Source organism: Oryza sativa, chromosome 7 (assembly GCF_034140825.1).
Source record: "Oryza sativa Japonica Group chromosome 7, ASM3414082v1".
Classification (NCBI taxonomy): Eukaryota; Viridiplantae; Streptophyta; class Magnoliopsida; order Poales; family Poaceae; genus Oryza; species Oryza sativa.
Genome location: NC_089041.1, coordinates 22,210,560 through 22,223,127, shown reverse-complemented (window position 1 = coordinate 22,223,127; position 12,568 = coordinate 22,210,560). Strand labels below are relative to the sequence as shown.

Genomic DNA, 12,568 nt, shown 5'->3' with positions numbered 1-12,568 from the left:
ACATGGATGTTGTGTATAGAATTTTGAGATATTTGAAGGCAAGCCCAGGTAAAGGCATATGGTTCAAGAAGAATGGACACCTAGATGTGGAGGGATATTGTGATGCAGATTGGGGCAGTTGTCTTGATGATAGGAGGTCAACATCAGGCTACTGTGTATTTATTGGTGGCAATTTGGTATCTTGGAGGAGCAAGAAACAATCAGTTGTGTCTCGCTCGACTGCTGAGGCGGAATACAGGTCAATGTCGATGAGCTTGAGTGAATTGTTATGGTTGAAAAATCTTTTGGCTGAATTGAAGCTGTCGACAAGCACTTCCATGAAGTTGTGGTGTGACAACAAATCAGCCATAAATATTGCTAACAATCCAGTCCAGCATGATCGAACGAAGCATGTGGAAATAGATCGCTTCTTTATTAAAGAGAGAATGGATGAGGGAACCTTAAACTTAGGCTTTGTAAACTCTGGTGAACAAGTAGCTGATAGTTTAACGAAGGCATTAGGTGCTAGAGAGTGCACTTCTTCGTGTAGCAAGATGGGCATGATAGATATTTATCGCCCATCTTGAGGGGGAGTGTTGAGTGTAGGCGTGTGTATTTCAGCCCAATAGGGCCCATTCCACCAATGTATATGTATAGTAGATGAGAAAGGAAATGAAGTGAAGCTTCGAGAGGAAAAATCACAAAACTACACACCACCACTAGGGACAGCTTTCACCCTGCTCACTCTGCGTTCAAACGGTTTCAGGGGAGAACACCGGAGTTCTGAAGAAAACAGCATTGGCTCTCCTTCACCTGAGATTAAAGTCGTACAAGAAAATCTCTAAAAAATTTCGTTTGTCACCAGAGTTCGTTTGTTTTTGGAAATATAAAATGAATCGTACAAGAAAATCTCTAAAAAAACTTGTACGCTAACTTGAGATTAAAGTCAGACTCCTAATTGCAGCTCATGATTTTCTAAAAAAAATTTATCAAAGCGAATTCCCACATCAAACTTCACCCTAGTTAAACCGTATAACAATAATAATAATAAGATTAAAATAGTATTCATCCGTTACAACGCATGGGCATATTTTCTAGTAAAAGAAAAATTCAAGTATCACCCAAGGGGCCGAGTAGCACAGAATAGCAAGTATGTTAGAATTGAACGTAAGCTAAAATTAGCGCACTTGACTTTTAGATCTGCATGTATGGTGGTGGATGTGTGAACGTCTTTCGTTTAATGAGTAATACTGTAAAAGGTCTCCGAGAATTTAGCGTCAAGATATGCACACTGGACAAATTCAAGTCTTCATATTTTTAAAAGAACAATTAAAATATCACCCTAGTGGCAGAGTAGCATAGACTACAAATATGCTAGAATTGAACTTAGGCTGTGTTTAGTTCAGTACGAAGTTTGGATTTTGGTTGAAATTGGAGATGATGTGACTGAAAAGTTGTGTGTGTATGACAGGTTGATGTGATGGAAAAGGACTGAAATTTGGATCCAAACTTTGGATCTAAACACAACCTTAAGCTAAAAGTAGTTCACTTGGCTTTTAGGATTTCTTGCAAAGTGTTGTTCTCCCTCCATATTTCTATATAGTTAGCACCGTTAATTTTTTAAGTTACCTTTGATTATTTATCTTATTTAGAAAACTATACAAATATGAAAAATAGAAGTCATAATTAAAGTATTGTAGTGATGAGACAAATCATAAAAAGATAAGTAATAAATGTTTTTTAAAACGATGAATGGTCGTATGTAAGTTAAAAAATCAACAATGTTAAACATTATTTAAAAAGAGAGTACAATTTTTATAGAATGGTAATATTTACCCAACATTTGTATCCAATCGGATATATGCATCTTTTTAAATTGGTAAACAACCAAACTTGAAATTCGCTCTTATGGATATTTGAACTCAGGATCTTGGGGTGCTACTCAGATCACTGCAACCACTAAGCTAAATGCCTTTTAGCGAAAAAAAAGTCAACGTGTTAAGAATCCAAATAAAGTAATATATGTCGTAAAAGATATCCGAGCATATAAAGTCAACATATCACACCGGAGAAATTCAAATGTTGTCATTTTTCAAGAAGAACAATTCAAGTCTCACACGGATAGAGCAGACTAGCATAATCAGCCGCTCTCATGACGTAACAACATAATAGAAGTAACAACCAGATTATTGCACAAGAAAATCATCAAATACTCAAATCAAATTCAAACCCGAACCGTCCCTACCCAGATGGCCCAGTCAGCGATGCCGCCGCCACTTTACCGAGAGAAGCAGCAACACCTGACAACTCAGCTTGGTACGGTGCACCGAAGGCGACGTACATGGCCGCCACGGCGGCGACGGCCATCGCCATCGCCACGAACAGCACGGCCGGCCGCTTCCCCCATTGACCCATGACCCCGAGCGCGAACGGGTAGAGGAGCACCAGGATCCACACGTTGAACACCATCCCGAGCACGGCGAGCCACCCCGGCTCGGTGAGCGGCCCCCACGCCGCCGCCTTGCCGACCGCCACCCCGACGGCGGCGACGTTCACGACCATGATGACGATGGTCGGGATCAGCAGAGGCACCCACCGCACGGTGTACAGGTCGGCGAACTTGTCGCCGGAGCTGGCTGCCGTCTGCTTCGACGTGAGGCGGAAGTAGATGCCCTTCCCGGTGACGAGCTTGAGCGCCATGTACAGCACCGCCGTCGGGTACACCCCCGTGGATCCGATCATGTAGAACTGCTCGTTGCGGCACCAGTCCAGCAGCGTGATGCCAGCCCACTTCACCTCGAACATGCCGATCACGTGGATCATGGCGATGACGGCGACGAGGTAGAGGAGGTACTCGCCGAACGGCCGCTGGATGTAATACTGCTCGGAGATGAGCCACATCACCGGGAAGAGGTTGTAGAAGAAGATGAACACGGTCACGATCGGGTAGGTGGACATATTGAGGTAGGCGACGCGCTGCAGCGGGTGGAGGCGGCGGCCGGCGAGGAGCGCGTTGCTGTGGGAGAAGAACATCTCCAGCGAGCCGCCCGACCACCGGAGGATCTGGTAGAGGCGCTCGGTGAGGTTGATCGGCGCCGTGCCGCGGAACGCGGCGGGCTCCACTGAGGCGTATACGGAGCGCCACCCCTGCCGGTGCATGCGGAACCCGGTCACCACGTCCTCCGTCGCGATGTTGTACACCCACCCGACGTCTCTCCCCCATGACGTCCCGTCCTCATACGCGCACGCCGTCAGGGCGGCGAGGTCGCCGGCGACCGACTCGTCGAGCACCGCCAGCGGCGTGATCGACCGTTCTTGGTTGGCGCCGTCCAGCATCGTGCCGACGAACGACGTCGAGCTGCCGAACTTGTTGGCGATGTCCATAGCCTTGATCTGGCTCGCCGCCGCTCCCCAGCGCGGCGGCTCCACGCCGTAGAGCGCGACGCGGCGGAACATGGTGCCGGTGCCGAGGTAGGAGGGCCCCTGGAGGCCGTTGAGGGAGAGCATGGTGCCGTCGAAGAAGACGCGGTTATGGTTCGCGTACCGGTCCGTCGGGTCAACGTCGTCGAACCGCTGCGGGAACTGGACGAACGCCGTGTTCTCGCCGCCGCGGCCGCGGCCGTCGAGCATGAAGCACATCGGCGCCCTGAACGCCTGCGAGTTGTTGACGTAGTGGTCGCCGTCGAAGTTGATGACGAACGGCGCGTTCGACAGCAGCGCGGACACGCGGAGCATCACGTTCATGGCGCCGGCCTTCTTCTGGTGGTTGTATCCGGGCCGCTTCTCGCGCGAGATGTACACCAGCATGGGGAGCCGCACGTCGACACCGCTGAAATCAACCGGATTCTCAGCACTCGCCGCCAATCCAAGCCTCGGTTTACAGCTTGGATGGTTCAGTAAAACCTATCAAAAACACACAAAAACCATTCACTCTGATACAATTTGCCCGGACAAGATTGGAAACAGAAATTAAACATGTGTAGTGCGCAAATACCTGAACAATTCCAGCATGTTTCCCTCTCTGGTGGTTGTCAGCCGGCTCAAACCATGTGCCGGGCCAATGTGTGCCATCAGCCATCCATGTCGCATTTTCGCCGGCATGTTTGGCGTTGTACACATCAGATCGCTGGCGAATGGTGCTCGAGAGGGAGTCGATCCTGACCTTGAACTCCTCGTACTCTCGCCGCACACGCCGGTGATCGCTCATCAGCTCGCCGGGGACGCCGCCTTTGTACGCCTGCGTCTTCATCGCGAAGTAGTTCTCCGGCGACCTCGGCTCGACGCAGTGCTTCCGGCAGAAGGGCACCCACAGCTCGGCGAACTTGGCGACCTCCACCATAGCCTCGTAGTGGACCAGCGTCCCGCCGTCGTCGGAGAGGTAGCAAGCGTACCTGTCCACCGGGTAGTCGGCGGCGAGAATGGAGAGGATGGTGTTCACGGTGTAGAGTATCGGCTCGTCGACAGGGTCGACGGTGGTGACGAAGACGTCGACGCCGGGTAGGTCGCCGGAGTGCCGGTCGGCGAGGGCGGCGATGTCCGGGACGCGCTTGATGGGGCTCTGCTTCGGTAGCTGGTTGAGCACCCACGAGAAGCCGAACCAGACGTCGCCGACCATGGACATTGTCCACAGCCACGCGCCGTCGCGGTTCTTGTGACGTATGCGCCACGCGAAGAAGGCGACGATGGCGATCAGTCGCGCCAGGATCAAGAACCTGTAAGGATGAAGGATGCTGCCCTTGACCTTGTACGTCTGGAACAGCGGCGGCCGGCCGCCGCCGTCGCTGCCGCGGGCCCCCGACACGTCCGCTTCGTCGACGGCCACCCACACATCGTCCTTGCCGCCGTCGTTCACCCGCGTAGCCGCGGGCGACCAGCATCCGTTAGTCCAGCTTGTCACCGCTGCCGCCGCGGACATCGTGGAAGCCGTGGTGGCCGCCGCCAAGCATGCAATGCACCTAGTTAGCTAGCCCCTCCTTGTCCATGGCAAATTATTTCACGCCAAGGGGGCTTTATGCCTTTATGTAGCGCCGCAAACAACATGAGTTTCATGGGTCTGTTTGAGAGCTTCTTGCAACTACTGTACTGCTTCTTCTAAAATCAGAATCTCTTTTAAACATTATTTTTTAAAATTCTATGAATCCAACAATATAAATTAGAAAATAACTACCAACTAGTTAATTATTAGAATTTTAAGCTTCACCCTAAATAATGACATGTCTACCTACCAAGTCAATTTGCTACTATTGCTACTATACGGCCTCCACCAGACCACCACACTAGCGCAAGCTGAGCATTTTACTTTCTCCGTACCAAATTATTGCTACCTAGAATTAGAGAATTTTGGTGAGAGAGTAGTGATTTCTATGCCCACGGTTTCTTTATCACCAACACTATCATACTCCTAGTTGCTGCAAGTTTGATAAAAGAGAGGACAAAAAATACATAGCTCGAGTATAGTGTGTTGGCTGCAGGAAGCTACTACCTCCGTTCGATCAAAATATCTTATATTTTGAGACAGAGGAGATACTAGTCGAGTATAGAAACAGAAACTACAGATTAATTCTTGTTCTTCGTTGACTAGCAGATCCAAGTCACGTCTTCAAAGAAGAAAATGTTACTACGCTGCACGCCTGCACCAGCAAGTTTTCATGTTGTTTTATCTAAACTAGCATGGCGGCCCGCGCAGATTGCGCGGCTAGCATTGTTAGATTTTTTTTCTCATACAATAGTTTAAATATTTTCATATTTTATTATTGACAACATAATTTTAAATTCTTGGTTGAACTAACAAATGTGTGATATTTTTATTGTATTGTATATATGTGATAGTTATTTATAAATTATATTTCTATATGGACTCAAGAATCATATTTTAACATTCCTTATTTTAAATTTTGAATTTTCTTTGTTCATAAATTATATTCCTATATGGATTCTGGACTACTCTTCCAATATTCATTTTTTCTTAGCTCTGAATTTTAGTTATTTATAAATTGTATTTCTATATGAACTCTAAACTCTTCTTTCAATATTTTTTTTTATTTTGAATTTCAATTATTAGTAAACCGTATTCCTATATTGACTCTAGACTTCTTTTCTCAATATTTTTTTAATTTTAGTTATTTCTAAATTGTATTCCTATATAGATGCTGGACTTTTTTTTCAAGATTTCTTATTTGTTAATTTTGAATTTCAGTTATTTATAAATTGTATTCATATATAGACTATGACACTTCTCCCAATCTTACTTTTTTTAATTTTGAATTTTATTAATTCTAAATTGTATTTCTATATGGACTCTAACTTCTAATTTTAGTTTTCCTATTTTTTAATTCCGAATTTTAATTAATTCTAAATTGTATGCTTGTATGGACTCTAGTATACTCTTTCAATATTCATTATTTTTAATTCCAAATTTCAGCTATTTTTAAATTGTATTCCTATATGGACTCTACTTTCGAATTTCCTTTGTTTATAAATTCTATTCCTATATGGATTCTAGACTACTCTTCCAATATTATTTTTTCTTAACTCTAAATTTTAGTTATTTATAAATTATATTTCTATATGAACTCTAAACTCTTCTTTCAATATTTTTTAGTTTTTTAATTTTGAATTTCAATTGTTGGTAAAGTGTATTCCTATATTGACTCTAGAGTTCTTTTTTCAATATTTATTTTTTTAATTTTAGTTATTTCTAAATTGTATTCCTATATGGACGCTGGACTTTTTTTTTTCCAGTATTCCTTATTTGTTAATTTTGAATTTCAGTTATTTATAAATTGTATTCATATACGGACTATGACCTTCTCCCAATCTTAATTTTTTTAATTTTGAATTTTAGTTATTTCTAAATTGTATTTCTATATGGACTCTAACTTCTAATTTTAGTTTTTCTATTTTTTTTAGTTCCGAATTTTAATTAATTCTAAATTGTAGGCTTGTATGGACTCTTGTCTACTCTTTCAATATTCCTTATTTTTAATTCTGAATTTCAGCTATTTTTAAATAGTATTCCTATATGGACTCTACTTTTTATTTTTCTTCGATTAACGTGGGAATTTCTAAGCCGTGAGAGCAAACATGGTAGCTTCTTTTTCTATTACTTTCCATCTAGGCTCTTTTTTCATATATTAGAATTTTTATTTCTCTCTAATTCATGTGAAAATTTTTAGTCTATGAGAGTGGTGGCTCCTTTTTTATTTCTATTTCTTTATTAAGATAATAGATTGAGTTTGCCTTCTTGTTTTGATATCGTTTCAGCTCTATGGTATTTTAGAGCATCAGTTAGTTGCTATTTTCCTGAAACACTTGCTTTTATCTCACAATTTTTTTCATCGCTAAAAGTCGGATTCGTACAGAGTTTCATCACTATTTTGTACTTAATCTTTTTTTCCTTTTTTTTTTGTTGCGGTGGATTGTGGAGAGAAGATTTCTAGCGTACTATTTATATATTACCATGGCATGTAATTTGTGTACAATTCAGATTGCATGAATCTGACGATGATGGTTTTTTAGTCTGTCTTTTTTTAGTGTCTCACACGGTTTTCAAAATTAGTGTCTGATACGTTTTCTAAATCGAAAGAAACCTTGTCCGTTTCCTGTATCCTACGAAAGCATATTAGTATGATTCCGTTTTCCTTTTTTTAGTTTTTGACTGTTGTCCGATTCAAGTATCTTAGTTTTTTTTAGTTTTTTTTGCCTTTCTTTAGTTTTTAACTAATCCTAATCCTAATCTTAGTTCTATTTTTCCTTTTTTCTTATTTTTTAATTAATGTGAGAATTTCTAGACCGTGAGAGCGAACGTGGAGGCTTCTTTTTCTATTACTTTATATTACTTTATAGATATAATAGATTCTGAATTTCTGATGATGCTATCAAGCGCGTGTACGTACGCGTGAGCTTGATCGGATCTTTACAAAATTTAATTACAGTATTTTTTTTTGTGAAAAGACGAGCTGAAAGTTGAAACCAGTGTACTAGCTTGCTGCTGTGCTGGTCAGAGGGGAACAAAAAACAATTTTTATTTTTTTAAAAGGCGAGGTCAAAGAGAGCACCGGATACGCGAAGCTGACTGGTGTACACAGCCCAATTGTACCAACGCAGCCTCCGGCTCGTACGACCAGCTCGCCCACTGATAGTAACTGAGATATTCCATCTCTTACGGTCTTACCTAACCTTGTCAGTTGCCAGTGGAGTTGTTTAAGTTTTCCTGAAGAAGGTTACGGAGTAATTAGCATAAGTAAAGCGAGAAGTCTGTACTTATATATATATATATATATATATAACATATAACTCTGCGAACCGCTTTCTGTTTCTACAATATTTTTATAGTTGTCTACTTGTCTATTTATAGTTAACTTGTTTGTTCTAGGTTTTTTATATGCTTAGACTTCTTTCCACTCAGATATTATATTATACAATTGCTTCAGGAATACATTTATGTTTGGGAAGTGCTGGACATTGCAGGAGTTGTGTTCCAAGAAGGGACTGAGGAATGAGGATAAATCCAATGGAGATGGTCGGCCAACGGCCTCTATACGGCAAGGTCTGCATACACCATGCAGTTCAGGGGAAAACAAGATCAGAGTCCGCTATTCTCATATAGAAAACTTGGGCGTCGGCCAAGCAAAAGTTCTGGCCAAAGAGCAAGAACAGAATATGGACGGGGGATCGATTACAATGCCGAGGCTGGCTAAATAACTATTTTTGCCAACTGTGTTTTAGAAATCTGGAAACTGTGCAGCACCTCTTCAAGGAGTGCCTCTTCATACAAAGGAGTGCCTCTTCATACAGAGGGTTTGGCAGGAGATAGGCCACCAGATCAGACCAAATCGATTCTTGAACACGAGCAATGATGACACCCTACTCAATTGGTGGCACCGACCACGCTTTGGGTGGTTTGGATAGAAAGAAACAATCGCATCTTCAGGAACATCGAATCTACACCACCGGTACTTACAAGCAAGATTATGGATGAACTCCAATTGTGGGAGTTGGCGGGTGCTAAGGGAGTGCAGTGTATAATGTCGCGAGAATAGGCTTGTTTTAATTTCTACTCCCTTCATCCCAAAATATAACAACTTTTAGTTCTTAGGATTTGTCCCAAAATATAACAACTTCTCCACTAACATTCTCTTCTCAACCAATCACAACCCTCCACCATTCACTTTTCCCACCTACCTCTACTGCTCATCCAATCACAATCCTCCACCATTCACTTTTACCTAATTTTTTAATAACCGTGTCCAACTTTAAAACTTCTTATATTATTATGGGACGGAGGGAGTAGTTACTTGTGGGAGACATTTTTGTTCTAGGAATGTCATTCCTGCTCCTGTATGGTTATTCTCTTCCTTCTATAATATAAAACCAGCTTTGTTGGGTTCTTTAAAAAAAGATATTATATTATTATATATATTAGTACCTCTTCTCTATCAATATATACGAGGCAAAGCTTTTGCCCACTTTTTTTAAAAAAAATGTTATATTTAAAGAGATGGATATAACAAATTTATAATAAAAGTCATTAACTTGATTAGAATATCGGACTGAACCAATAAAGTCCAAACTAATCTGATGTGAGTATGTAACTTTAAGCAACAATGCATAAAAAATTAGAGACGACATATAAGATAGGCAACGCTTGCTTTAGCCCGAATAGAGCATCGGACCTAACCGAGAAAGTCCTAGCAACGCCAATGAAAGCGAAGATGACGGAGCTCACTTCTCGTCGGAGATCGAACTTAACCGATGTATCCCCCCTCGAAATTAACTAAGAACTCGCCGGGATAAAAAGGGTGGTGATGCGTTGAAAATAATTGTATTGATTTATGAAGATTGATTAAAACAACTTTGGTTGTACATATTTATACCTCCGGGTTGATACTAGTCTTGATCGGACACAATATAAGTTTTCTAAAGATAAAAATAAAAGATATAAGTCAAGATCAGACACTAAACAAAACTTTTTGAAGATAACAGAAAATTACTAAATTATGTCCAATTAATAGGTAGAATTAAATTGCCACACTATGATCTTCACGATTCCTTCCGGAGATTGGTCTCTTCTGCATAGGTTTACATTAGTTGATCGACTTCTTTCCTTACATTTTTTTTTGAGAATTACACAGTACAACACAGACACTCACAACGCACGTGCACTCACCCCTATGAGCATCTTCGAAGACTGGGCCGGCAAATCCTGGAGAGATTGACGAAGTCACCACAGGCGCCTCGCTGTCGACGGGTACGTCGTCTACCACTGAAAGCACAACGCCATTAAATCCTGGAAAATTCGCTCCCATGGGGAGTCGAACCCAGGACCTCGGGTGCTACTGAGGCTCTTGTAACCACTAGGCTACAGGCCCTTTCGCTCTTTCCCTTACCTGAATGCAGTAAAAAAACATACCATATTTTGGCGTTAATAGAAGGACAACATGAAGTCATCCAGACATATAAAGAGAATACTAATATAGTCTGTCAGGAAGCTGAAAAACTCCGGAGTGATAGCATTGTACTATGTTCAGACTACTAAAAATCTGGCAAATCAGTTCACTAAGGGTCTATCGCGTAATGTGATAGACAGTGCATCGAGTGAGATGGGCTTGGATCCACTTGAGTTACACAATAGTGATAATCCGTCCTTTATGATTAGAGATCCTGTGAATTAGGATGGTGAAACAAGCTATTTGGTAGCTAGGAGGAGAGACCCAAAGCTCATTTCTATGATGTACTTATCTCCTTATTTGTATGGTGGGTTGGTGCATTCCCTTATGTGACCTGAGTGGCTTTTCTTAAACAAGATATGTTAGCCTACAGAACATCTTAGAAGGAACACACCTATATGAGTCCGACTGCTAGCCAAAGTCTATGAGATTTAGGTGATCTCTAGATACTCATGAAAAGGCCTGGAGTACAACTTATACACACCACACAAAGGAGATGCTAATGACAGTCTAGTATCAATTAAGAAATTGAGTAAAGCCTAACTGCACAAGACCGACAATTCAAGGAATAGTCCATTGTTCAGTTGTGGTCAGGTGTAACTCCTTTTTCTAGGTGAAAGTTCAACTTCACAGTCTACGCCGAAATACTGAGAACATTTCTGTGAGCTCTGAAATTAGGTGGGGATTATTGTTAGAACTAAATGGGTTAGGCCCAATTTATTCCTAGTAAATTCTATGGGTCCACAGTTAGTGTTAATGGATTAATACCAGTTTGAAAAGTGTAACGCCTCATTTTTCGCGAGACGTTAAAAAACCTAATTAATAAAATCCTAATTGCGAAAATTTTCATTCTTTGTGGGCGAGTCTAAGTCATGTCGTGGATCTCAGTTTAAATCTCCTTGATCCCTCTCGTCGAAATCAAAAATTGTCTCCTCGAAATTCCCATTCCAAAGACAACTCCGACATTCAATCTATTCCTTTGAATCCTCGCCAAATACTTGTCCCCGATTACAAGAAAATATTAAATCCCTACCTTAAATCCATCCATGTCTATCGATCGACCTATCTATCGCCCTATCCATCCATCTATCTATTGCTCTATCGTCATCTCCCATCGTTCCGTTTTTGAATGATGACTTTCTCCTTGGATCCTTTCCTTTACCTCTCCGTCCGTGAGTTCGAACATCACATTTGAATTCAATTCTAAATCCAAATCCGAATCCAATACCTCCAAATCAAATCTTTTGGAAAAGTCTATTTTGCGTCCCTCTTGGTCGTTGGGCCGTTTCTCTCTTGCTCGGCCCATCCTCTTCACTCGGCCCTCCCATTCCTCACGTGCAGCACACGTGCAAACCGAGAGAGAAGCAGCCCTCTCCCCCGAGATTGCTAATCCGCGCAGACGCGCCAGATTAGCAACTCGCGCGCACTCCGAGTCCGTAGCGCCTCGTGTTCCTTTTTTTTTTCCGTTTTCTGTATTTTCGGTTCCACTTCTTGCATGGGAGGTTAAGCGCGTGGGCCCACTAGTCATTAGCACTAATAATAGTGCTAAGCGTGTAGATTAATTTAATTATAGATTTTATTATATCAAAATAATATACAAATAGTTAAGTTGAAAAGTTTCAGAAATATGATGAAATTTTCAAAAGTTGAGTTGAAAGTTTTTTTAAAAAATATTTTGAAAGTTAAAATTTCAAGGTGACGGTTTTGAAATTTGATTTGAAAGCTTTCAAATTCAAGTTTGGAAGTTTTCATATTTGAGTTGAAAGTTTTTTAAGTTTTGAGCTAAAAGTTTTCAAATTTCAGGTCGAAAGTTTTCAAATTCTGGTCGAAAGTTTTCAAATTCAGGTAGAAAGTTTTCAAATTCAAGTTGAAAGTTTTCAAATCTTTCAAATTCCGGTCGAAAGTTTTCAAATTTTGAGTTGAAAGATTCTTTCAACTCAAAATTTGAAAACTTTCAAGTCAAAATTAAAAACTTTCAATTCTATATTTGTAAAGAGGTGTGCGAAAGATTAAAAAAATCGAAAAGAAACGGCAAAAAAGAAGAAGAAAAACACGCATAAAATTTAAAAAAAAGTGTAAACATTAAGAAGAAAAAAAAAGACACTGGGAGAAGGCCAGCTGCCGCGCGCGCTAGCTAAATT

General features: G+C 41.4%; 1 protein-coding gene and 1 long non-coding RNA gene across 2 annotated transcripts; both read right to left on the bottom strand.

Moving 5' to 3' along the window:
- Positions 1-2,111: 2,111 nt before the first annotated feature.
- LOC107276327 (putative mixed-linked glucan synthase 1) lies at positions 2,112-4,946 on the bottom strand. Its single transcript, XM_015789553.3, has 2 exons — positions 3,974-4,946; positions 2,112-3,882 (listed from the first exon to the last, which is right to left on the bottom strand). The coding sequence occupies exons 1-2, from the start codon at positions 4,892-4,894 to the stop codon at positions 2,221-2,223; spliced, it is 2,583 nt and encodes an 860-aa protein (XP_015645039.1). The 5' UTR covers positions 4,895-4,946; the 3' UTR covers positions 2,112-2,220.
- Positions 4,947-9,942: 4,996 nt separating this feature from the next.
- LOC136357345 (uncharacterized) lies at positions 9,943-10,344 on the bottom strand. Its single transcript, XR_010742642.1, has 2 exons — positions 10,148-10,344; positions 9,943-10,049 (listed from the first exon to the last, which is right to left on the bottom strand). It is a non-coding gene; the product is annotated as an uncharacterized lncRNA (long non-coding RNA).
- Between the last annotated feature and the right edge of the window lie 2,224 nt (positions 10,345-12,568).